The sequence below is a fragment of the Sinocyclocheilus anshuiensis genome, unplaced genomic scaffold (assembly GCF_001515605.1).
Source record: "Sinocyclocheilus anshuiensis isolate Anshui unplaced genomic scaffold, SAMN03320099.WGS_v1.1 scaffold438, whole genome shotgun sequence".
NCBI lineage: Eukaryota > Metazoa > Chordata > Actinopteri > Cypriniformes > Cyprinidae > Sinocyclocheilus > Sinocyclocheilus anshuiensis.
In genome coordinates this window covers 727,974-752,734 of record NW_015546118.1, presented here as the reverse complement: position 1 = coordinate 752,734, position 24,761 = coordinate 727,974, and the positions used below count along the sequence as shown (strand labels likewise).

The following is a 24,761-nucleotide window of genomic DNA, read 5'->3' as shown; positions in this document are numbered from 1 at the left end:
AAAACGTACTTACAGTCTGTGAGTCAGAGCAGCCGTCATTGTAGTCTACTCTTCCAGGATCAGGAAACAGTCCTCCATAAAATGTGCTGCAAACAGATGAATATTTGGGTTGAAGTGTTCTGGAACAGTGTTGTAAATACAACTTAACCACTGATTTCGAGTCGTGTCCATTTTTAGAAGGAAAAATGCTCCAGGCATGACGAAGCAGATATCATTCTCTTTTGGAAGGCCAAACAAAGAAGTGTCCATTTTCACAACGAAACACAGCGTCTCATATGCAAATCTTTCCACATAGTGACGTAGATATGTGGGGGCGTGTTAGAACGAGCCGTTTTAGGTAGGTGTGGCTGACTCTTAACATTTATAAAGAATATCTTTATCTATATTTGGATTTGAGACTTTAGTCTTTGCAACTTTACAGATCTTCTTTATGCACCAAGAGCTTGTAACACTCCAAAGAGAAAGGAAAAATTGAAATCGCATCATATGACCCCTTTAAGGCTTTACAGGGTAAGGATGCAATAACAGCAGCTCGAGTTTAATCCATGCCACTAAACCATCTTCCAGTAAGTTCAAGCTATTCTTTTATCCTCTTCAAATGCTTGCTGGCTATGACGTTTTATTGCCTTTCTTTGGAAACTGAGAAAACAAGCGGCCTAATTTGACTTATTGTTCCGGTTAAGAAACTTGAGAAAGAAGCCCTTTTTCCTCTCCATCTCATATTTCGTAACACCCACTCAGCTCAAAGAGATGAGGATCATCCTAAGGTTTTTACAGACACACCTGATTCATATAAGAAATGCTGCCTCCATGAGAAGAGGGTGCATATTAAACAATTAAATAATTACTTATTATCTTTGAAAATAAATAATGAAAGCAAAAAGCGCACATTGGAGTGTATTACCTTTCAGGTTGGTTGAACTTCATGACCGTTGGTTGAGCTTTTCACGGATATGCTAAAACCAAAAGTCCCATTTGAGTGCTAAAATTTTCAGCTTCTTCATACTTTACTGAACTCCTGTCTAGGCCTCTCCGGCCGGTGTCGGGCTTACTTCATGAAAGCCATTACAAGAATAAATTTCAATAGAAGTAGACAGATGTAATCCTTTTTTCTACTTGAAATAAACAAAGCACAAGATTTGCTTTGAAAAGTGATATAATAAACAGCTTTATCCTTGCTAATATGTGCTCAGTTTATATTTTTCATTCAGAATGAATAATGTAAATAGTTGGTTATAAGTCAATGTTTTTAAAAGCATAGCAAACCCAGAAATGTACTGTATATATAATTCATTTGCATAGGGGTCTGGGCTGTCAAGTTCCAAAATTACAAAAAGGGCACCATAAAAAGCATTATACCCCATAAAACTTCTGCACTATATTTTAGGTCTTCTGAAGCCATATAATAGTTTTGTATGAGCCAGCATATTTTGGGTGAACAGGTTAAACAAGTGACATCCACATGCAGAGGTTCCATAGCGAACCCACAGTCCCATCTGCTGGATGGATGTGGCACTGTTATAATTGACACCATAAGACCCGCTACTTATCTTCTTTGTTGTTGACTCTAAGAACTCTGTTTCTGTCATTGACAATAACTGCTTTGTCACGTTCCTGGCCAATGCATTGACCTGCTTAAATAACAACTAACAGATGAATAACCGTCAAGGCAAAACAGCTGTCAGTTTTTCCTGGAAGGAATTTGGCTGGCACACGCTGCCAGACTGTAAAAAACGTACTTACTGAAAATCAGGTAAGATGAGAGAGGTTTTCCAGGGGCCAACAAGTATCTTATTATGTGACTTGTCTTTTCAAATCAAGCAGACAGACAGCTCCCTGTCAAAACCAGGATATCAATGTCATTCCAATTTGTATGTGTGTATATGCTATTGTTCAAATGTTTGGAGTCGGTTAGATTTTTTCATGTTTTTGATGTTCACCAAGAACGCATTTATTTAATCAAAAATACGGTAAAACAGTAATATGTTGAAATGACGAAAATGTAAAAACAGTAATATTTTTTACAATTTAAATTAACTGCTTTCTAATTTAATACATTTTAAAATTTAATTTATTCATGTGATGGCAAAGCTGAATTTTCAGCAGCCGTTACTCCAGTCTTCAGTGTCACATGATCCTTCAGAAATCATATATGTTGATTTGGTGCTCAAGAAAACCATTGATAGTTGAATGGTTGAAAAACATTGCCCTGCTTATTATTTTGTGGAAACTGTAATAGTTTAGTTTTTTTTAGGATTCTTTGATGAATAAAGAAAAAAAAACAGCATTCATTTGAAATAGAAATGTTTTGTAACATTATAACTCTCTTTACTGTAACTTTTGATTATTTTAATGTGTCATTGTTGAATGAAAGTTTTAATTTCATTTGAAACATCTTGCTGACCCCTTACTTTCAAACAGTAGTGTACATAAGCAAGGGAATTTTTGCCCAGAACACAGAGTAGATTACAATGGTGCACCCACAAAACACCGTGGAAACATTTAACGTCTTTACATAATTTTAACTCACTGACTCACTTTTTGACTCGTACTACATATAATGCTTCAGACTGTAACTAAGAAATAAAAACAGTAAAAGCAATGTTGTTTAACACTTGGTTCTTTCTGTACACACTGCTTGCTATTCCCCAACATATGCTGCCTAATAGCTCATCCAAACTTTTTATTTAGCCCGCTGGTAAGACTGCTGGAAATAGACATTTGGATTTAACAAGCACACTTAACAAGCACACAAACAAACATCTACCTGCCCTGCTCAGCGAGCAGCATCCCTTCATCCTTTAGCCTCTTGCTCTTAGCAGCACAATCCTCCAGCAGCACCTCACGCCGCCGTTTGATGACGTGCAGCCAATCAACTCCCTCCTTCTCCACATCCTCATTATCCGCCTGCTCCGAGTCCTTCTCAAACTGCTGCACTGTCGTCTTGGAAACTTTTTCCCCCACCTTACGTTTCCAGCCAAAGGAGGCCATTCTGAAAAAAAAGATATATATAATGTATTTCTTTCCATTCAAAAGAGGGAACAGCTACTGTATAACTAGCAATAGTGAATACTACAATGTAACAATTAACAGGACAGCCAAGCGTTTTCAAAAAAAAAAAAGTACAATACAAATAAGCACTGCTGATAGTGATTCAGAAGGCAGATCTGTTATTATGTAATTCATTAACAAGTTCACAATATTTACATAAAATGTAAAGACCTTTAACTGTACATTTTCAGTAAAAGTCATGAGAAGGACATTGGAAAACTATTCTGAGGACAAACTTTGAAGGTACTGGTATTTTCTACAATGCATGTATTGTATCCAATGCACTGTAAACGTTTTAGATCTATTTGTTTGTTAGACTATTACATGATCTCATTATAAATACTGTTTTATATTCATTTAATACTACACTGTTTCTTTCCATGCAAAAGCACAGACAAAACAATTAATCTTTGATTTAAATAAAATGCATAAGACTATACTGTATCACTATACTTTCCATTGGAATCAAAGAAGATAAACATGGGGAACAGATAGAGGTTTGTTTTTGTCTTTTTAAATAATATATTAATAAATAAATATTTTAACACACTAAGGTTGTTGTCTGTACTGAAACAAACGCATCATGCATTATTGTTTTTGCATTTATAATGGCTTAACTTAGTTCAATTGTAAATTTCTAGGTTCAGTCATCTCATATTGAACCTGTAACTGCAAGAAGGTCAAGTACACTTGTAAAATAGCCAACTTGAGGTCAATAACAGGCGTAAGCTGGTGAAGCTCTGAAGTAACACATGGTTATTTTACAGTCCAATGCGATTTACTGCACAGGCCACATTCATATTGTGTGAAATAACAAACTGAAGGCGGCGGTCAATAAAGCACTTTCTGCGCTGTCATTTTCTAAAGAATCTTTACGTTTGCGCGTGCGGCTGAACACGCAGGCTAAATTAAAACTATGGGTTTGAAAAAGCCAAATCTGATTTATAACAGAAATCAAAATACCCCAGCACCAGTGGCAGGTTGCGGTTTCACCTATGCGACGCGTTACTCACAAATGTTTTGGAATTGTCCAAACTCAGCTCTCTAACCCGGAAGTACTTCTTCTTCTTCTGATGTTTATTGGCGGTTTTGGCAAACCAACTTAAAGGTGCATTACCGCCACCTACTGATCTGGAGTGTGCAGTGAACAGATTTGGTAGAGAGAAGGATATAAAAAAAAAAAAATTTAATAATTGAATACCACAATTACAATTTATATTCTTTCCATATTTCCTGTCTTTTTTAGATAATTGAACACTTCTTCTTTAATTCTTGATTGCATTTGTCTATTCCCTAGTAATATCTTGAGTGATACTTTATCATGTGCCATCAAACCTAATTTATGATTAAGTTGATTTCTTTCTCTTTCATACGCATTGCATTCTAGAAGAATGTTCTTTACTGTTTCTGGATTCCCACATTTATCACATCTTCCATTTTCATGCTTCCCTATTTTGCGTAAATTGAAATTTAAAGCTGAATGTCCGATCCTCATTCTTGTTATAATAACATCTTTCTTCCTACTCCCACATCTTATTCTCTCTTCACCTACACACCCCTGTATCTGGTAAAGATGCCTTCCTTTTATTCCACTATCCCATAACTTTTGCCATATCTTTCTTACTTCAATTGATATAATTCTCTTGATTTCAGATTTGCTAATTGCTATATTAATTTCACTATGTGAGTGCTTCAGAGCCATCTTAGCCAAGCAGTCCACTTCCTCATTTCCCTCCACCCCAGTATGAGCCGGTACCCATAGGAAGTATACCATTATCCCTAATTGTCTAATTCTAAACAAGTACTGTAATACTTCATATATTAAATCTTGCCGTGCTGCAGATTTACCACTCACTAGACTTGTTAGAACAGATATTGAATCTGTACATATTACAATATCATTTGGTTGTATTTCTTCAATCCATTGTAGTGCTAATATAAATGCTATTAATTCTGTAGTAAAAACAGACAAATTATCTAATGTTCTTTTGGCTATTTTTATTTTAAATTCAGGAATATATACTGCTGCTGCTGTCCTTCCAGATTCAGGATCCTTCGACCCATCCGTATATATCTGTAACTGTGAATAATATGCTTACCCGGAAGTACTGTAAAACTCTCTTAAAGGTACAGGGGCAGTTTTAAGAGACAAACATTACGACAACGGAACGGAGACTGGATCTGAATCCTGTTTTTTTGTTTAATTGTTACTGTATACAGTAACAAAAACAGGGATATTTATTTTGTAGATAAACAAAACAAAAAGAAATAGCTTGTACGTTGTCGTTTTTGGAGCTGTGAACAACTTAAAGTATTAATCAAGAGCTGTGATAAATCTTTGTCTTCTTTCTCCTGCTTTTTATTATTTATAGTAAAATATTATTTTAATAATTTTGAATCATCATCATCATTAAGTTTATTATTGTACTATATTGTAGGCTACCATCATTTTAGCCCTGAAAACCAGCAAAGATCAGAGTTGAACCAGTAAGAATTCTGAATAGTTATTTAGTGCATGTATGCTGCCCCACTCATTTGTGTGCAATTAACCTTCAGGACAGTACGGTGGCCGAGAAGTGCTAAACAAATCACAATTCTGAAAACAAAATAACAAATTACAAACGCAAATGCAAGTCTAAAAACAAAATAACAATTCAGAAAGCACAACAACAATTCAAAAAACAAATTAACAAAATTAAAATTATAATTTACACTCAATACGTTATTATTGCATGTATGTACTACAATGTACTACAATACTGAAGTGCAGATAATTGCCACTATTTGCAACGAGTAGTATACTTGATAGTAGAAATACTGCTATTTTCACTTAGTGTAAATAGAATCCATTGCTAATACGAGATTTGAAAAGCGAGGGAAAAAAGTTCGGCAAAAGATGGGATCGAACCCGGGTCGATCGCGTCAAAAAGCCACAGGCACACGCTTATCCATCTGAGCCACTGGAGCTGATGATTTATATCTACTTTTAACTAAATGTAAATGGACACCCCGTATTTTTTTATTCCATAGTAAGGGCAATTCATACAATACCAGCCGAAGAACAGCAGAGTCGTGGTAGAAAGTTCGGAGATGGTATTAAAGAAGCTCAGTTTAAATGTATTGTATGAATTGCCCTTACTATGGAATAAAAAATACGGGGTGTCTATTTACATTTAGTTAAAAGTGGCTGTGACTCATCTGCTCCAGTGGCACAGTTGGATAAGCCCATTCATTTACGTTTGTAATTTGTTATTTTGTTTTCAGAATTGTGATTTGTTTAGCACTTCTCAGCCACCGTAGAATCAAGCACACTAACCTTTGAACTGCACATTGATCACGGACACCCCGTGCACATAAACTGTTTCTGCTGACAGTTCTGCACTACCGATCAATGATTAGTCACTACAACTATGTCAGATATGGGTCTTTAGGTAAACAGATGAATGAATGTTGCAAAATTCTCTGTAGAATAGAATAGCTATAGTCGGATTTTATCATCCATTAATTTTATTACTTTTTTTGTAAGTACAGATCTTATAACTGAGACCTAGATGCAATTTGTTGCATAAAGTAGATTTACATTGCAAAATGTTAATCAATCAATCACAGATCAAATAAGCTAAACTAATACAATCATCTTCATTGTTTTGAAGAGACTGTCCCCCTGCACTCAGGGTGAAATCTGTGATAAACTCTATGGACTTTGGCCAGGCCCTCACCTGCATTCACTACATGTGCAAAAAACCACTCCTTCCTTCTAACTCTATCTGCAATTGGCTAAACTACCATCACTCCCCCTTTAAACGCAGTCATATATCTACACTTAATTCTAATACATCCTTTCCGACAAAAATCAGCAGGAACTCACGCTTTAGCAGTCAGTCATCATGTCAGACAGAGGTGCATTTGATACTAATGTGGTGACCCTCACCAGGTTTGTCTTAGAAGAGGGCAGAAAAGCCAAAGGAACGGGCGAGCTTACAACCCTTCTCAACTCCATGTGCACGGCAATCAAAGCCATTTCCACTGCAGTCAGAAAAGCTGGCATTGCCAATCTGTGAGTATCTGCTAATGCATCTTTACCACCATTTTAATATTGTGGTTTTCAGACCATTTCTGTCATTTTTGCTTCCTATCGTATAAAAAGTGAGGAAACTTTTCTCTATTTATTGGTATTGAATGTGGAGCCACACTATCACTTCCCAGACTATACAATGTGCTTTAGTGTCCTGTTGATTAGAAACTTTTCAGTAGTTTAAACTCTCATTTCCATCTGTGCAAAAAGCTTTTTCTGATGCATCGTTTTTGCACATTTGAACATATATATTTACTATATGCCATGTTGTTGCGTATGCTCATTTCAGCTACTTTGCAAACAAACACTGCAGACTGAGGCAATGATTAGACCTTGTCTCTTGTTGAAATAGGGGGCAAAGGTCATCTCTTTCCTAAGTTATCAGCACTGTGAAGAAAGCATACAGACCACATAATTCGCCATGAATAAGTTCCGAATTCTATCTTTTTCTTTTTCTCAGCTATGGAATTGCCGGGAGCACAAATGTTACAGGTGATCAGGTGAAAAAGTTGGATGTCCTGTCTAATGATCTTGTTATAAACATGATTAAATCCTCCTTCACATCCTGTGTTTTGGTGTCTGAAGAAAACGATCACGCCATCATTATAGAACCAGAGAAAAGGGTAAGTGTGCATCATTGGTTTTGTTGTTGTTTTAACCTGAAAAAATCCCTCGATTAATTAAAGTAAAAGTAAATGATGTAAAATTATGTTGTAATGATGTATTTCTGTACAGGCCAATAAACTACCTGACTCTGTACTTTTTTTTTTTTGCCCAGGGAAAATACGTGGTTTGCTTTGACCCTCTGGATGGCTCTTCAAACATTGACTGCTTAGCTTCTATTGGAACCATTTTTGCAGTCTACAGAAAGGTACAGTACAGGCTTTCATATCATTTGCAGTACAAACATATCTCTTTGCAGTCATCTAAAGACTAATGAAATGCTTTTGTTTGTTTATTTGTGCACGTGATCTCCAGGAAACTGATGATGAACCCTCAGAGAAGGATGCCTTGCGGAGTGGCAGAGACATTGTGGCAGCAGGGTATGCTCTTTATGGCAGTGCTACCATGCTGGTTCTCTCCACAGGCCAGGGTGTCAACTGCTTCATGCTTGATCCTGTAAGTCAGATTTATGTTACATACCTCATATCCTATTTAACTTTAAATAGCTGAATTACCTCTTCATCTTTCTGCATTCTTTCCTCCTCCATCATTAGGCCATTGGTGAGTTTATACTTGTAGACCAGGATGTGAAGATTAAGAAGAAGGGAAAGATCTACAGTCTGAATGAAGGCTACGCAGCACATTTTTACCCAGATGTAACAGAATATCTGAAAAAGAAGAAATTCCCAGAGGTAAGAGGCTCCAGATTTTGAGATGTCACAAAAGGGTCTGAGCTAGAGAAACATCCTACTATCTGTTTAATAACCATTACTATCATGGTAGAGTCAGATCTTAACTATAAGGGCCCTATCATACACCTGGCGCAATGTGGCGCCAGGCGCGACGCAAGTGTTTTTTGCTAGTTTCAGCCCGACGCAGTCATTTTCATGTCCTGCGCTACGTTGTTTAAATAGCAAATGCATTTGCGCTGTCTGAAAACGAGGTGTGTTCAGGCACATTGCTGGCGCGTTGCTATTTTGAGGCAACTGAAATAAACTGCCCCATTGACCAACAAAAACCTGGTCTAAAGTCATTGGCGCAGAAGTTTTTTTTTGTTTTTGTTATTTAAAGAGCGCGTTAGTATAGGCGGGTCCCAGGGCCAGACTGGGACGCAATTTCAGGCTGGGAAATCTCACACTCATCCAGGCCACACAGAAAAAAAAGGTCCAAATTGTACCTTTTGGAGTACAACAGCTTGACACTGTAGCAGTACACCATACATATTAGTACCTTAGAGTAATAATTCGTACCCTTAAGGTACTAATTTGTAGGCCTACCTATTAGGGGCAAAAAAAAAAGGAACAAATATGTCCTTTTAAGGGTCCTGTTCCAGTGACAAGCTGTTGTACCCAAAAAGGTGCAATTTTGGCCCCTTATTTCCTGTATATAGTCTATACATCCACAACAATTTCTGAAACCAGACAACCATATTATTTGTATGGCAATCACATAAAAAAAGTTCTAAATCCTTAAGTCTGGGGCCGTGGAAAATAATGAAAGGTTCTCTCTTGCACTGCACCTTCACTCCCACTCCCCCCCTCCTCATTTCAATTTGTTAGCCAAGAATGTTATTTATCTTAAAATGACTTAAATACCCTAGATTTAATAAACCTATATTTCATACAAATGTACACTACCAGTCAAAAGTTTCTGAACAGTAAGATTTTTAATGTTTTTTAAAGAAGTCTCTCATGCTCACCAAGGCTGCATTTATTTTGCCAAAAAAAAATACAGTAGAAACAGTAATATTGTGAAATGTTATTACAATTTAAAAATAGTGAAATATTATTACAACGTAAAAATGCTGGTTCTTTTTTAATATATTTGAAATTCTATTCCTGTGATAGCAAAGCTGAATTTTTCAGCACCCTTTACTGAAATCGTCAGTGTCACATAATCCTACAAAACTCATTCATAATATGCTGATTTGCTGCTCAAGAAACAGTTTTATTATCATCAAATTTTGAAAACAGTTGTGCTGCTTACTATTTCTGTGTAAACTGTGATACATTCTCTGATAAATTGAAAGTTCAAAAGAACAGCATTTGTTTGAAATAGAAATCTTCTTTAACATGTCTTTATTGTCAATTTCAATCAAAAAAAATTATTAAAAAAAAAAAAAAAAAAAAAAAAAAAATGTATTGACCTCAAACGTTTGAACGGTAGCATAGTTAGTTTTTGTAACATTATTTCTGGGGTGAAAAGTACTCAGTTAAAGTTAAATGTAAAAAACATTTTTACTTTTACTCAAGTATGGTTACATTATTTTGACTTAAGTGCAATTTTGACAATGAAATAATATCTCTCTTCTAAATGTGCAGTAGAACATTACAGAGAAAATCTGTAAAATTCAGCTCAGTGAATAGTTTTAGCCATGATAATTAGCCTTTTCCACTGAGAGTAAATATAACATTCCCACTCTGACCTGCAGGATGGCAGTTCACCCTATGGAGGGCGCTATGTGGGCTCAATGGTAGCTGATGTGCACAGGACTCTGGTGTATGGTGGAATTTTCCTGTATCCTGCTAATATCAAGAGCCCCAAGGGCAAGGTGAGGAGAAACAGAGTTTAAAAGTGTATTTATGGCAACAGTCTCACTGGTTTCATGTTTCTTTCTGGGCTCCAGCTGAGGCTGTTGTATGAGTGCAACCCCATGGCCTTCATCATGGAGCAAGCCGGCGGTATGGCAACAACAGGAGCCATGAATGTTCTAGACATCAAACCTGACTCAATCCACCAGAGGGTTCCTGTAGTGCTGGGCTCCCCTGATGATGTACAGGAGTATATCTCCATCTTTAAGAAATACTCGAAATGAGATGCAACCAGATGAGCATCTATGGTCATCTTCTACAACCACCGCCATCCCACTGAACCTCAAAAACAAATAAGCGAAACTTAAGGACACGGCATGAAGCATCCGTTATCTGTAGAGAATACAAGAAGTTTCTATTTTAAGTTTCATTTTCACAAATGTTTGTTCTGTGTAAATGTTTGTACTCTTATGCGTCCTAGTAATGTAATTCATAATATAAAGAAATTATAAATATATAATCCAACTGTTCACATTGAAAAATAAAATCAGTATTGTTTGGTTGTGTCCACATTTAACATCATTTGATGAACAGAAATTGTTGGAATGCCTGGTGACCAACTACAGATGTAGTTCTGCTTGCCACCAAGATGTTTCTTAGACCAGCAGCACTTAAAGGAAACTGACAACTGCAGTTAAAAAAATTATGTTGTTGCCTAAGGCCTGTTGTAGCCCTCCTTGGTGGCTTCGTATTACTGTAATTACCTACTGTAATTACTTTTACAGGCAAAACAGTGTTGTTATTTTTAACTAAAACTAAAACTTTTAAATATAATTTCTGATAACTGAAACAAGCTGAAATAAAATGTAAATATTATAGGAAACAATAAACGTAAACATGTAAATAATAAAAAACGTTTAAGCTGAAGAACTACAATTAATAAAACTAAAGATGAAATAAAAATTCAAAATAGCTATAATAAATTCTACAAAAGTTTAATAAAATAACACCGAGGCAAATAAATCAGGGTCAGCGCCAATCCTGTTTTTATAGGAAGATATTTGTCGCCATCTAATGGTGTGATGCTCTAACAACAGCGGGAAAGTGGGTTAAACTGTAGTGACGTCAGACGCAAAAGAGCGTCGCTGTTTTTTCCTCATCGCTCGCAGGTGTCTCTACCGGCCATCTGGAAGGAGTTACAGACCGTACTTAGGTAACATCTCTATTTGTTCGCATTCATCCACAAAGTAATTTTTCCGTGTTGCAATCTGGCGTTGACAGGCTTGTCTTAATGTATTTTGTCTGTGTACACATCTTTAAGCTAGCTAACTTAGTCATGTTTTCTATGGGTAAGATTGCATCTTGTCGCCGGGAGAATGTTTGTTATTTTGACATAACGTACGTTAACTAGTTTACAGAACTGGATCGATTAGTTTGTGTGACGTGAAGAGAAAACCCACATCCGGCGGCAACTTCTGGTCACTTAAGTCATGCATTTAATGAAGAATAGTGTCTTAAGTCAAAGTTGCTGTTTGTTATTCTGTCTCTAAAACCCGGGCTTTGCACCCTGTAGTGCTGGTTCACAAAACTGAGGTTTTCGTTTGTGATATTTTTAAATAATACACAGTCAATAAAATGGACAGTTGCTTGGAGGTCTTTGCGCTTGGTTTTCTCAATCCTCTTAGCAGCAAAGTCACATCAATGTCAGTGTTCCACATGCTCTCTCAGTCTGTCATGAACTCTAATGACTGTACTTTTCCCTGGGGTTCACACTAATAATGTTGTTTAGCTGTTAACCATAAAACACACACACACAAATAAATAATCGTTCTAATCGGCCACAACAGATATTGACCAGGCTGGACCAGCGACCACTTTAGGTTGTCTTGATTAGTTCAGCAGACTACAATAAAACATTACATGTATTAAGAATGGTTAATAATTAGTAAAACACAACATGTTTCCCACTTGAGGAAGAATGGCTGTTATGTAAATGGAAAATAAGTGAACAATACATCAGAAAAGTTACTTTACATGTTAAATTTTTACATTTTAACTCATGGAGATGTAAGGATTAGTTCACTTAAAAATGAAAATTTGATGAAAAATGACACGCCCTCAGGCCTTTTTCATCATAACAGATTTGGAGAGATATAGCATTACATCACTTTCTCACCAATGGATCCTCTGCAGTGAATGGGTGCCGCAAGAATGAGAGTTTCAAACAGCTGATAAAAACATCACAATTAACCACATGACTCCAGTACATTAATTAACATCTTGTGAAGTGAAAAGCTGTGTGTTTGTAAGAAATAAATCCATCGATAAGGCGTTTTACTTTCAAGACAACTTTTTAACTGGAGAAAGTAATATTATGGAGAGAGAACTCATATTTTAGCTGAAAGCAATGGTTTGAGGTTAAAATGTCTTCTTAAAGGTGAATTATCTATTACAAACATGCAACTTTTTTCTTCACAAGATGTTAATTGATGGACTGGAGTTGTGTGGATTACTTGTGGATTATTGTAGTGTTTTATATTTGCTTTTTAGTTGCTGTTTGGACTCTTATTCTGACGGCACCCATTCACTGCAGAGGAGGATCCAGTGTTGAGTAAGTAATTGCTTATAAATAAATAAATAAATGCTTAATTTCTCCAAATCTGTTCAGATGAAGAAACAAACTCATCTAGCCTACATCTCGGATGGCTTGAGGGTGGGGTTAATAGGTTAACATATTTTGGTTAACATATTTCTTTTGTGTTCAGAATGACGTTGGGAGCAGTTGCCTCTGTGATCCTCGCCATAGGAGGAGCCGCAGTGTTTTCTGCTCTTCATAAGATTGAAGAAGGACATGTGGGTGTTTACTACAGGTCAGTTGCTTAAAATTGTCCAATAATCTGCTTCCAGAACCAAGCAGATGCAGCAGTGCATGCTACTTTGTACTATAGATGTGTGCTTCTCTTCTTTTAGAGGTGGAGCTCTGCTGACCACCACCAGTGGCCCTGGCTTTCATCTGATGCTGCCGTTCATTACTACATTCAAGTCCGTACAGGTAAATGACAGACTTTATATGTATAGTTTAACTTCATAGTTTTATTTTTCTTATTGCATCCTTTCTCTTTTTGTAAAGACAACCCTACAGACAGATGAAGTAAAGAATGTTCCATGCGGCACAAGGTGAGGTAAATTGTTCATATCATATCTTCTATAAAGTGCAGTCACAATAGACTCTGTGTTCCATTCATATGCATGCAAAATTAGGGTGAGAGCCACATTAGTGTAGGCATTCGGTTTCTTCTATTGCTGCATACCAAATTCAAGTTTGGTGAACTCTTACCTGCATTTATGTCTAGCCAACATCATATATATGTTTTTGTTTGCAATGTTTAAAGCCTGTACACACTGCAGGTCGGCAGTTCAGGAGAATCCTAGACTGAAGTTTGCAACTTTGTGTTAGAACATAATTTATGAGCAGACACTTGAGAGTTTGATCTAGAATTGATCTACTATAGAGTTTAGGCTAAGACATATAAAGCTGGCTGAAAACATTTCACAATTCTGTTCCCTCCTCCTTTCCTTCTTATTTCCTCTCATCTCTCTACTGATCTATAAAAATAAAACTGGCAAAGGTCCAGAAGAACTGGTTAAAAATAAATCCCAGAGTTTTACAGATTGTTGCTGTAAACAGTTGTAAACAATGAAATTATAATATTTTTTATGGTTATGTGTACTTAATGTGGGTAAATGTGTTATCATTTGTGTACACTACTGTTCAGAAGTTTGGGTTCAGTAAGATTTTTGATGTTTTTGAAAGAAGTCTCTTACCAAGGCTGCATTTATTTGATCAACATTACAGTACAAATAGTGATATTGTGAAATATTATTGAAATTTAAGTTGTTCAAGAATATTTTGTTCTTATAACAGCTGAAAATTGAGTGCAAACTACGATACATTCATACATTCTGTTCATAAAACAGATTGTCAGTCTTGTATTACAGATCATCTCAGACACATGCTGTTTTTAGAGTGACCCTGTGCGAGATTTCCTTTATCGCTTTTGCTTTCTGAATAGATTTTCACACTCAACAATCAACATGTTTTTTTTGCTTTGCAGTGGAGGTGTAATGATCTACTTTGATTGCATTGAGGTGGTAAACTATCTTGTTCCCTCAGCAGGTAAAATTACTATTTTCTCATTTATAATGTAGAACCACTAAAAAGGCTGTTGTTAGGGATGAACAGCTGGGAACATTTTCCTGGGCCCTGTAATGTGGGAGGACCCACTAAGAGCCTCTTTGGCATAGCCTACTCTCCAATAAATGTTTTATCCCACTCCCCATGAATTTTAGCAGCGACCCAGACTATGACTGCCATTTATTTTATGTGCCCTATTCATCTCTCTCTTAACATCATTGTCTACTCTACTGCAGTTTATGGCATTGTGAGAAACTTCACTGCCGACTACGACAAAGCTCTGATTTTCAACAAGGTACACCATGAGCTGAATCAGTTCTGTAGTGTGCACACACTTCAGGAGGTCTACATAGGTCTATTCGGTAAGTGATGGGCTTTAATATTTTAATCATTTTATGCATATTTGTCCCTGCTAAAAATGTAAAGACAATGACTTAACTAGGAAAGTTTAGGAATCAGAAAATAACTCCTTCAAATAACTATTTTTTTTAGTAATTAATTTGAATTTGTAGAAATACATTTCGAGAGAGTGTGACCATAATAGCATTAGATTTCATCCATGAATGCACTTCACAATGGTGTGAGGGTAGTCAATAGTCAAAGCCCTCTAGTGGTAATGTGGAGATGCTTGACATGTTGTTAGTGGCATAAGCTTCTCAAGTGCTTTTTATTTGCAGTTGATGTTGTGTGATGAGAAAGCAAAAAGTTAGGTGTGTAATTTCTTTGTACACCTGTCGTTCTTTAAGTGGCCTGTTGTTTCTTAGATCAAATAGACGAGAATCTTAAGCTCACGCTGCAGCAGGATCTAACCAGCATGGCTCCCGGGCTCATCATTCAGGTGGGACTCAACTTAGATTGGTTTGGCAATTCATTCTATTTTCTGTTCCATTCCACTGAGTTACATTCTTGTCAGCACTCTGTTTTCTGCATGGTTTATACGTTAACAATTCTTTCAAATTCAGGAAACCATTAGAGTTACATTCTTGTCAGCATTCTGTTTTCTGCATGGTTTATACGTTAACAATTCTTTCAAATTCAGGAAACCATTAGAGTTACATTCTTGTCAGCATTCTGTTTTCTGCATGGTTTATACGTTAACAATTCTTTCAAATTCAGGAAACCATTAGAGTTACATTCTTGTCAGCATTCTGTTTTCTGCATGGTTTATACGTTAACAATTCTTTCAAATTCAGGAAACCATTAGACCTATGATACGATGCGGCATATAAGCTCTTTGTGTATTTGTGCATGTGTTTGTCTTCTTTATTTAGCTTTGGTTTGGCAGATTTCCTTCAACCAAATCCCTTTGGTGCTGGACCAAGTTTTCACAGATTCAAGCAAAGACTTCCCCATAATCATAAAACAGCCTTCCCCATAATCAGCTGTGCAGGCAGTACATTTCCATTGTTGATATTTCTCATCTGGAAGCACTAATATGCAAGTCATCGGCTCATTGAGATGACACTGAGATCATCAGTAAACTGATTCACGCTTCCTCGTAGCCTGAATTCTGGAACAGGGTGTCCGCGGGGTCTTAAAAAGTATTAAAAGTTGATAAATCAATTTAGATCAAATTAAGGCCCTTAATAAGTATTAAAAAGTCTTAAATGCCATTTTCCAGGGTCATCTTTTCATTAGGAATATTTGTCCGAATAGTGGTGTTTTGTGTAGTTTATTTATGGAATCCCGCTAGATTTGACGTCATCTGTTACTGCGCTCACTGACTGACCGCGCCTCTGCGTGATAGCGCGAGGCTTGTTGATCCCGCTCTCGCTGAATTTCTGACCATTACCGCATGCTCCCATCCGCTCTCGCGATTTTTGTGCCCGCTCCCGCAAATATTCTAATAATGTATATAATTTTCGCGCATCAGGGCGCCGCTATCAATATGTGAATGAGCGCTCGCAGTTCACTTTCACTTTCGATTTCGAAAAGGGAGCACATATTAGGATAAAATATATTTGTCAGTGAGCTCTGGATCTGTTGAGGAGCAAGTCCTCCAACATCTTTGTCAGTTATCTCTACTTACTTTTTACCCGTGATCAGTCAAATCTGACTTCTGCAGCTTGAGTTGGATGCAGGGTTGTTGTTGTTGTTTTCCACGAAATTGGGCTGCTTTTAAACTGTTGCCATGGGTTGATTTTCCCCAGTGGGTTAAAGGTTTGAAATATTGCATAAATTACATTTGGTTGAAATGCTTGTACTGAAACATTTTGCATTCCACCTGTAATAAAACTGTGCTAAATGTTTTGGGCCACACTAGTAGGAAGCATTTGAGCTGTGTTTATGATAAATGTGTGTAACATTGACTGTAAAATATGTATTCTAGGGATGGAAATTACATTTTTATATTTGGGACATAATTGCGCTACTTTGGATGCTTTTTTTTACCAGCATGGGCTTGGGAAGCACAATTAAAATGATGTAATAGTTGTGATCATTATTTTACCTTCCATGATCATTCAGACTTGATCAGGTGCAGTACTGACACTCTGTCAAGTCTGCATCAAATCAAGCACTCCGTAATCACAGGTAAACTGTCTGATCAGTCAAGTGTTTGTCATGAGAAGCGTTCCACAAAACAGCTATGGTTTGCAGACATAAGAGTTGATATGACAAATACATCTTTTGAATATACTGTGTTGCCTCATTGCCCCGTTAGCTCGGAGACCTTTATTTTCCCTCCTCAATATGTTTTGTCAGTTATTTTGTTTATTGGTCTAATTCTTGTTTTTTGGGTTGCATTGGTTAGTCACTCAATTAATTCTCTTGTGCTTCGTTGTGAACTGCCTGTCAGAAATCATAGCACGTCAGCTGTCTTAACCGCGGCTTGTGTACTGCATCATCACTGTGTCTGTCAAGCAGACTGCGCTTGTCAAAGGAGGGGGCTTTGTTGAAAACGACGTGTTTGAGAGAGGCGGGGCATAGAGGACCTACAATAATGTACAGTATTTGAAAAATAATGTGTTTTTTGAACATTAAAGCATGTCAACATATTCTGTTTCACCAAATACACAAAATAATGATCTTTAAAATAGCATCATATGACCCCTTTAAACCGCATAAACACATTGCGTTACACCAAATACACAACATAATATTCTTTTTAGCAACGTCATATGACCCCTTTAAAAGGTATTAAATTTAACTCCATGATTCCTGTATATACCCTGTGGAAGCTTTTGTGGCTAATCAATGTGTCATTCACATTATGCACATTGAGCTGTGATTCACATGAGGAGTATTTGACCATATTCACTCATTTTCCACTGAGACCAATGCTTATGCATTCATTTTTGTTTTGTGTGCTCATGCTTCCTGCTTCTTTAACTCCTTTCCCAAGGCCCTTTGAGAAAAAAAAAAAAAGATATGTTGCGTAACAAGGTCTTTTTGTGAGAAGATTGCTCTGCCTTTTTTAAAGTCAAAGATCTAATTAGATTTTTGTATATTAGCAAAAGCGATGTTTGTGTCTGTCTGTCTGTCTTTAACTCTTTTCTCTTTCCTTTATCTTTCTTCTGTTTCTTTCCTTTATCTTTCTTCTGTTCCTCTCCCTCCTAAGCAGGCGGTCCGTGTCACCAAACCAAACACTCCAGAAAGCATTCGCAGGAACTATGAACTAATGTGGGTTTATGAGAACTTCTTGCATGTTGTGTGTAATAGCTGTTAATTATATGATTTTGCTACAAGGGTCCAAAATTAACTTAACAGCTCCAAGCAATCAGTGGACTGGGTAATAAATGTTTCTTATTGGCCATGGTTTACATATTTTGTCTCTATGACAAATAATTATTTTATTGCATAATCTTGCATATTAGTGTACTACATAAAATGAGCCAGTCCCATGGCTCATGGCCATTTTTTTTTTTTTTTCCCTTTATTTTTGTTTTGGTGATTAACTTTGAGGAATATTACACATATTTGTCCAAATAATTGGATAACAATAGTTAACAATGAGGTTAAATGTGGTTAACGATATCATAGAAAACAGAAGTTTGTATTTTCTGCATTTGTGTATTTTTGTGTTTTAATCACTTGCCACTTCCATTAGCTAGACTAAATGTATTATGTTGCAGTTCCTAATGAAGATACCAGCCAACTGGCAAGTAGCATTGTACTCACATATGGTTCATGGTGCATCTTAATTTTGGACCCTGGTTAGAGCTTACACTGTCATTCTATTTCTGAAGTGTACAAATACAGAGTTCTGGCATGAAACTCTAGATGGTGCAGTCCGATAGGTCTAGCTCAATCTGACCTGGTGACATCATTGTCACATGGCAGCTGATTGGTTCTCTCCTGTATCGGTAGCCAATGAGCTCGCTGCTCAATATTCAAATACCTGGCTTTTGTTTGCTGTAGCAGTTGGCAGCCACTTCAGAAACCCTCCACCTTCCCCAGCTTCACCTGTATAGATCTGCTACGGGGTGATTCATGTATGCTATATGGGGGTTATTCATATGTGTTATATGTGCAGCAGCAGTATTTCTTACATGCTTACAGCAGAATGTTGTGGAAGTATTGGCTGTTGCAAGTCTCGGTACTTGCTCTGCCGCAGCAGCAGCGTAGCAGATCTATTCCGCCAAGACCAAACACATTAACATTGTCATGTACATTACCATTCCAATCCCTCCGAGAGTTGTCGTGACAGAACTGTATTTTGGTGTTATGTGAGAAAATTATGTAAATCCTTATCAGTTGAACTTAATTTAAAAATAATCTGTCCTTACTCTCTTTGTGTGTGTGTGTGTTTGTTTGTATGTGTGTGTGTGTGTTTGTTTGGATGTGTGTGTGTGTGTGTGTGTGTGTGTGTCTTTCTGTCTTTTAGGGAGAGTGAGAGAACGAAGTTACTGATTGCAGCTCAGACTCAGAAGGTTGTAGAGAAGGAGGCAGAGACCGAGAGGAAAAAGGCTCTCATCGGTGAAGATATTTTTCTTAGTATTCAGCCAGATGAGCTGGTTTGGTCTTGTGGGTTGGATTTTAATGAAGTTGCAGTTCATATAAAAGTAAAAGAATGTTTTTTTTCCTTGTTTTTTTTTTAATGTGTGCAGAGGCAGAGAAGGTGGCTCAGGTGGCTGAAATAAAATTTGGACAGAAAGTTATGGAAAAAGAAACAGAGAAAAAGATCTCAGAAATTGAAGGTAGGTGAATGTGTTTTCATGTGCCCTCTGAAGTCCTAGATTGCAGTGTAGGAAAATAAAAACAGCCTTGATTAAACATAGGGGGTATTTGGGCCTTGAATTTATCAAAGTATAAAATTATTGTCAAAATGAACAGTAAATGTTTGCAGAAATTACTTCATAGCATTATATACAGTACCTGGTTCATAAATAAAATATAAGCTCATACAAAAAGGCATATTCACTACCATTCAAAAGTTTGGGTCCAGTAGATTTTTTAGGGTGCTTTCACAATTGGTTCGCTTGCCTGATCCGAACCCGAGTTCGATTGCTCCCCCTGACCCCTGCCCCCGCTGGACTGTGTTCATATTATTTTATTTGAGTCCGAACCGCAGGGCCAAGGCTAGAAAGGGATACAGCTGCGGCTACTGGGCATGCGCACATCAATACAGCGTAATTTTTGTCACACTGTACAACAATAATTACTATTTTTTCATTATTGTAAGGGGTAGGTTTAGGTTTGGGGTAGTGTAGACGTTAATAAAACACAATCTAATAGGTAGAAAATAAATTTCATTGTTTGTTTCCGGTCGGAGCCGTTTGTTTATTTAATGATCCTTTATTTTAGTGAACCTCATCCATTTACAGTGTGTGTTTTATAGTTTGTGTCTTATTGTTTATTAACTTGTTGACTTGTTTTGTTTTGCATACTCTGTGCAGCACTTTGGTCGACTTCGGTTGTTTTAAGTGTGCTATATAAATAAACATTGTATTGCATTGTATTGTTTACGTCATCAAGCCAGCAGCTGTTTACCCCGTTGCTTAATAACGACGGCGCAGGAGTCATTAATAGTGGTTTACTTCCGCGATTTGGTACGATTGCGTTCACATCAGCAGCGAACCATACCAGAGTTCACTTGAACCGTACCCCAGACCACCCTTTTTAAAGTCTGCGTGAACCGGAAGTTGCTGCTGGAAAGTCCGCGTGAACCGGAAGTTGCTGCCGACTTTATTTCAGTGTAGTGACGTATTTACTTCTGAAACGGAATATTGAATAGAGGGCATGGGTTTATTTTTGCGCTCCTCCTCTCTGTCTCTCACTTATAGCAATCTAATGGTTGGAGGGGTGTGTTTAAGGATATTCTGCCCAAGCCAACAAACTGATGTCATCAGAGAAGGAATGCCATTCCAGAGTGGAAGTAAATGTTCAGATTTTGATTAAAGTCAAAGAAAGCCAAGAAAAACAAATTTTTTCAGCGGATTAACTTGCATGGATTAATTGTTCACATCAAGACTAGCAATGTGCGCTAGTAAAGTAAAGTCAATTTTGATTTCATGCGGACTCGGGTATGGTTTGCGGGTGCGCACCCGAATAAATTGACTCGATGACTTAATCAAGACATTTACCACCACCTACTGGCAGTTTTAGTTTATTATTTAGAGGAGTTCGGAAGACAGCGTTCACATCATCCAAACAAACCAAACTCTGACGTCAATCGAACCCAAGTGCGCACCAATAAAGACATTTATAAAGTTACAAAAAGATTCTGTGTATGGAAATAAATGCTGTTTTTAAACTTTCTTTTAATCAAAAAATTCAGAAAAATATTGTATCACAGTTTCCACAAAATTAACAGCACAACCATTCTCAACATTGATAATAATAAGAAATGTTTCTTTAGCACCAAATCAGCATATTATTTCTGAAGGATCTAATACTAATGACTGCTGACAATTTAGCTTTCCCATCACAGGAACAAATTACATTTTAAAATATATTAAACAGAAAACATTTATTTTAAATTGTAATAATATTTCTCAATGTCACTATTTTTCTGTTGTTTTGATCAAATACATGCAGCCTTGGTGAGCATAATAGACCTGTTTAAAAACATTCAAATCTTACCGACCACTTTTGAACGGCAGTGTATATTAGGACAATAATAGCAAAACAATAATTATTTTTTGCAATACAGGCCAGGTTTTCAGATAATGTGTCAAATCATGCTTTTAAGTTCAAGTTCATGTTGGTCATTATTCAAATAATTAGCAACAACTGTCTACCAAGCCAGCATGCAAATCATTTTTGAAGAACATTATTCAAAACTTTCACCAATAGTCTAGGAGTTCATATAAAAATAGTTGAAAATGAAAAAAAAAACAAAACTACAAATGTATATGCCCAAGACAAATGGATGGCATGTGATTCCATGCAAAGCAGGTCATTATCATAGTGCAGGACATCTACAAAACAAGCCAGTGTGTCCATTGGGAGATACAAACTTTGTTGCAAATAGGCCTGTCACGATAACAACAATTTGTCGTGCGATATATTGCCCGAGAAATAATTGCGATAAGCGATATTATTGTCATTTTAAAGACCATTTTATGCCACTGAATATATAAACATAATGTAACAGCATAACAGCCTACACACTTCCAAATGACAACAAACTTTTAATTTTTAAGAATATTTAGATCATGGAAATTAAGTATCAAAATATTAGATACCTTAAAAAACCTGAATAAATAGTAAATAAACATTTTCTAACAAAAAGTGCAAAGTAACAAGTAGAAAAAAAGAAAAATGCACAAAGAACTTGTATGGAGATTTTTCCATCTACAGATGTTTCCCTGACCTTCTTTTCTCTGTAAATTAAGGGTGCACACTATTGCTGAAAAACACAATCACTACTCAGCAGTCAGATGTCCATATGCACAAAGGCACAGATCTCTAAACAAGACCATATCTGCAGATGAAACTTTTTTTGTAGAAGCATTATTTAAATTTGAACTAGCACCTCATGACTACACCACATTATGTACGAGAAGCTGCAAAAGACACAGGCGCAAGTGGAATGTACAAAACATGGTGACATTAATTTTTGAGTAAATATAATGGGCGATATATTCCGTCACCAAAAATTATTGAGGTCATGTACATATATTGCGCGATAAGTCTATATATTGATTATTGCGACAGGCCTAGTTGCAAACTGCATTATGTAACATGTATATATCAATTCATTATGTGTCATTTACTGTACACAGAATTGTTCCAAAATCTGGTAGAAGTTCAGTTGGAAGGAATGGACTGTTTCAGTAAAAACATGGCCCTTGTGTTTTATGCTAAGCAGTTTTCTTAATGTTTTTCCAAGGCTGGGTTTCTTTTCCTTCTTACAGAAATAAAAAATGGGGACATTTCTGAGCCAACAGACTGGATTATGCATACTAAAAGCCACAGTGTTTTGTTTAATGTGAATATTGGTTAAGACATTGGTATGGGCAGTCTATGAGTATTTCAGAACTAATGTGAATATAAACACTGAGTACAAAAACAAATAACATCTTTACTCAATGTATATGCATGAGATGGTTTCGAAGAGGCAGATGCACAGACTTTTTCTTCTAATCATGCTTTGGAATATTTTTATAAAAGTTTATTGTACTGTCTCATACTTGGATATCTGCTGTTCTGGAGTTTTTGCTGCTTGTAAAAGTAGTGACAAATCTGGCAGCAGCCCAGCAAAATAATTTCTCAGTCATTTTCCCCACATTAAAAGGATTTACATATAGTGAAATAAAGAGTACTTTGGAAAAATACAATAAAAATCATGTGAGATCACAGTCTTTTCAGTCTCTTAAGAAAAGATGTTTTTATTTTACATGGAAGCTGTTTGCCTCATGAGGGCCGACATGTTGAGATACTAAGATATTGAGACACCTGACCAATGGAAACACTCAAAATGGCAGCAGCTTAAGCTGTAAAATGTAGTTAGGCAGTTGTTTTGTAATATTCTTACAAATTCTTCTATTCTTCTAATTCCCATAAATTACTATTGTTAATATTTTCATAATAATCTGAAAATAAATAAAAGACCTACAATACATAATGCAGCTAGCAAAAGTTGCATAAATGTCCAGATTAAAAATGATTTGTTTATTAATAAGGCATTTGCATAACAACTTTTAATTGGTTTGTATTGTGGTTTTGTTTGTTGATTACTAAAATGATGTCAATTAATTTAGGCAGTTATAGTGTTGCCATAGACACTCACACTTAGAAAGTGCCCGGTTATCATTGTAGTAATTATGACACTGTGTAAATGCAGCACTACTCCATTTATCACCACACATAAACTAGTTGAATACTACTCACTTATCTCAGTAACTGCACCGTTATTGGAAACTTTCACTTGTGGAATAAATTCATTATAAATGAAAATGTAGATGAACAAACATTTCAGATTGAAATTATCATTGGAATGATAGGAGATGCTGAGGTTTAAACGGCAAACCGCCTGAATATATTCATAATCATAAGAGTGAAATGGGATGCTTAGGATGAATTTAAATGGTATTAACAATCCCTCATCGCACAGCTCTGAATGTTGCTGTGGTTTCTGTTGTGTTAATTTTGCTTTCCCATTTGTCTCACTGATTTTATAGACAGCTCTTTCCTTGCTAGGCAGAAAGCAAAAGCAGATGCAGGGTTTTACACCGCACAGAGAGCAGCAGAGGCCAATAAGGTACATTTCTAAAACTGCACCCCATCATTACTGTGCTCATTGTTTAGTAAATGTTTTCTCTCCTCTCCTCTCCTCTCCTCTCCTCAAAGCTGAAGCTGACCCCTGAATATCTCCAGCTGATGAAATTTAAGGCAATAGCAGCTAATAGTAAGATTTACTTTGGAAGTGAGATCCCTCACATGTTCATGGACTCGGGACCAGGAAGCTCCTCCTCAGCTGCCTCTAAAGCCATAGACGCCCTCTCAGAGGGCATACTGGATTTGGAATGACGAGAGAAGTTGTGTTGTAGCACTGAGGATCAATTACAGTTTTTCTTAATTTGCTAAAAGACTAAAGCCCAATCTCTGAACCAAATTCTTACTAGCTTAAACCAATTTGTCGAATAAAGCACACTTTCTGCTAAACCTTAAACACGTTCAGGCAGTTAGGCTCCATTTGCAAATCTCATGCACTCTTTTTGCAAAACTCTAAACACATTCTCATTCACTTAAACACTTATCACACTGTGATGCATTTGTGCTGCAAGATGCTAAACACAAGCGGCAAAAGTTAAACACAACTAAAGCACAGTTTTCGTCGTTTACACACAACGATTCAAAA

General features: G+C 36.6%; 3 protein-coding genes across 7 annotated transcripts in view; 2 read left to right on the top strand and 1 right to left on the bottom strand.

The window, feature by feature from the left end:
- The window catches only part of LOC107700921 (tetratricopeptide repeat protein 33), a 27,391-nt gene extending 20,948 nt beyond the window's left edge, over window positions 1-6,443 (bottom strand). Inside the window, exons 1-2 of one of the 4 annotated variants that reach the window (XM_016502777.1) lie at window positions 6,368-6,443; window positions 2,768-2,992 (exon numbers count right to left, since the gene is read on the bottom strand). In XM_016502777.1, coding sequence (XP_016358263.1) covers window positions 2,768-2,991 — 224 coding nt within the window. In that variant the 5' untranslated portion in view covers window position 2,992; window positions 6,368-6,443. Of the gene's footprint in view, window positions 1-2,767; window positions 2,993-4,014; window positions 4,143-6,367 lie in introns of those variants that run through there. The other 3 variants (XM_016502775.1, XM_016502774.1, XM_016502776.1) reach the window with 3 other exon arrangements.
- A 433-nt stretch (window positions 6,444-6,876) lies between these two features.
- Window positions 6,877-11,054, top strand: LOC107700920 (fructose-1,6-bisphosphatase 1-like). The gene is made up of 7 exons (XM_016502772.1): window positions 6,877-7,108; window positions 7,587-7,749; window positions 7,905-7,997; window positions 8,105-8,245; window positions 8,344-8,481; window positions 10,221-10,340; window positions 10,416-11,054. Exons 1-7 carry the CDS (start codon window positions 6,939-6,941, stop codon window positions 10,602-10,604), a joined length of 1,014 nt encoding a protein of 337 aa, XP_016358258.1. The 5' UTR covers window positions 6,877-6,938; the 3' UTR covers window positions 10,605-11,054.
- A 226-nt stretch (window positions 11,055-11,280) lies between these two features.
- Window positions 11,281-24,516, top strand: erlin2 (ER lipid raft associated 2). Of its 2 annotated transcripts, none has more exons than XM_016502771.1 (12): window positions 11,281-11,521; window positions 13,086-13,190; window positions 13,291-13,372; window positions 13,451-13,497; window positions 14,436-14,497; window positions 14,752-14,877; window positions 15,280-15,353; window positions 18,078-18,136; window positions 19,341-19,432; window positions 19,564-19,653; window positions 24,082-24,161; window positions 24,251-24,516. In XM_016502771.1, the coding sequence occupies exons 2-12, from the start codon at window positions 13,087-13,089 to the stop codon at window positions 24,428-24,430; spliced, it is 996 nt and encodes a 331-aa protein (XP_016358257.1). In that variant the 5' UTR covers window positions 11,281-11,521; window position 13,086; the 3' UTR covers window positions 24,431-24,516. The 2 variants fall into 2 exon arrangements, with proteins under 2 accessions (XP_016358257.1, XP_016358256.1); XM_016502770.1 differs by having other exon boundaries at window positions 11,281-11,533.
- The last annotated feature ends 245 nt before the right edge of the window (window positions 24,517-24,761 follow it).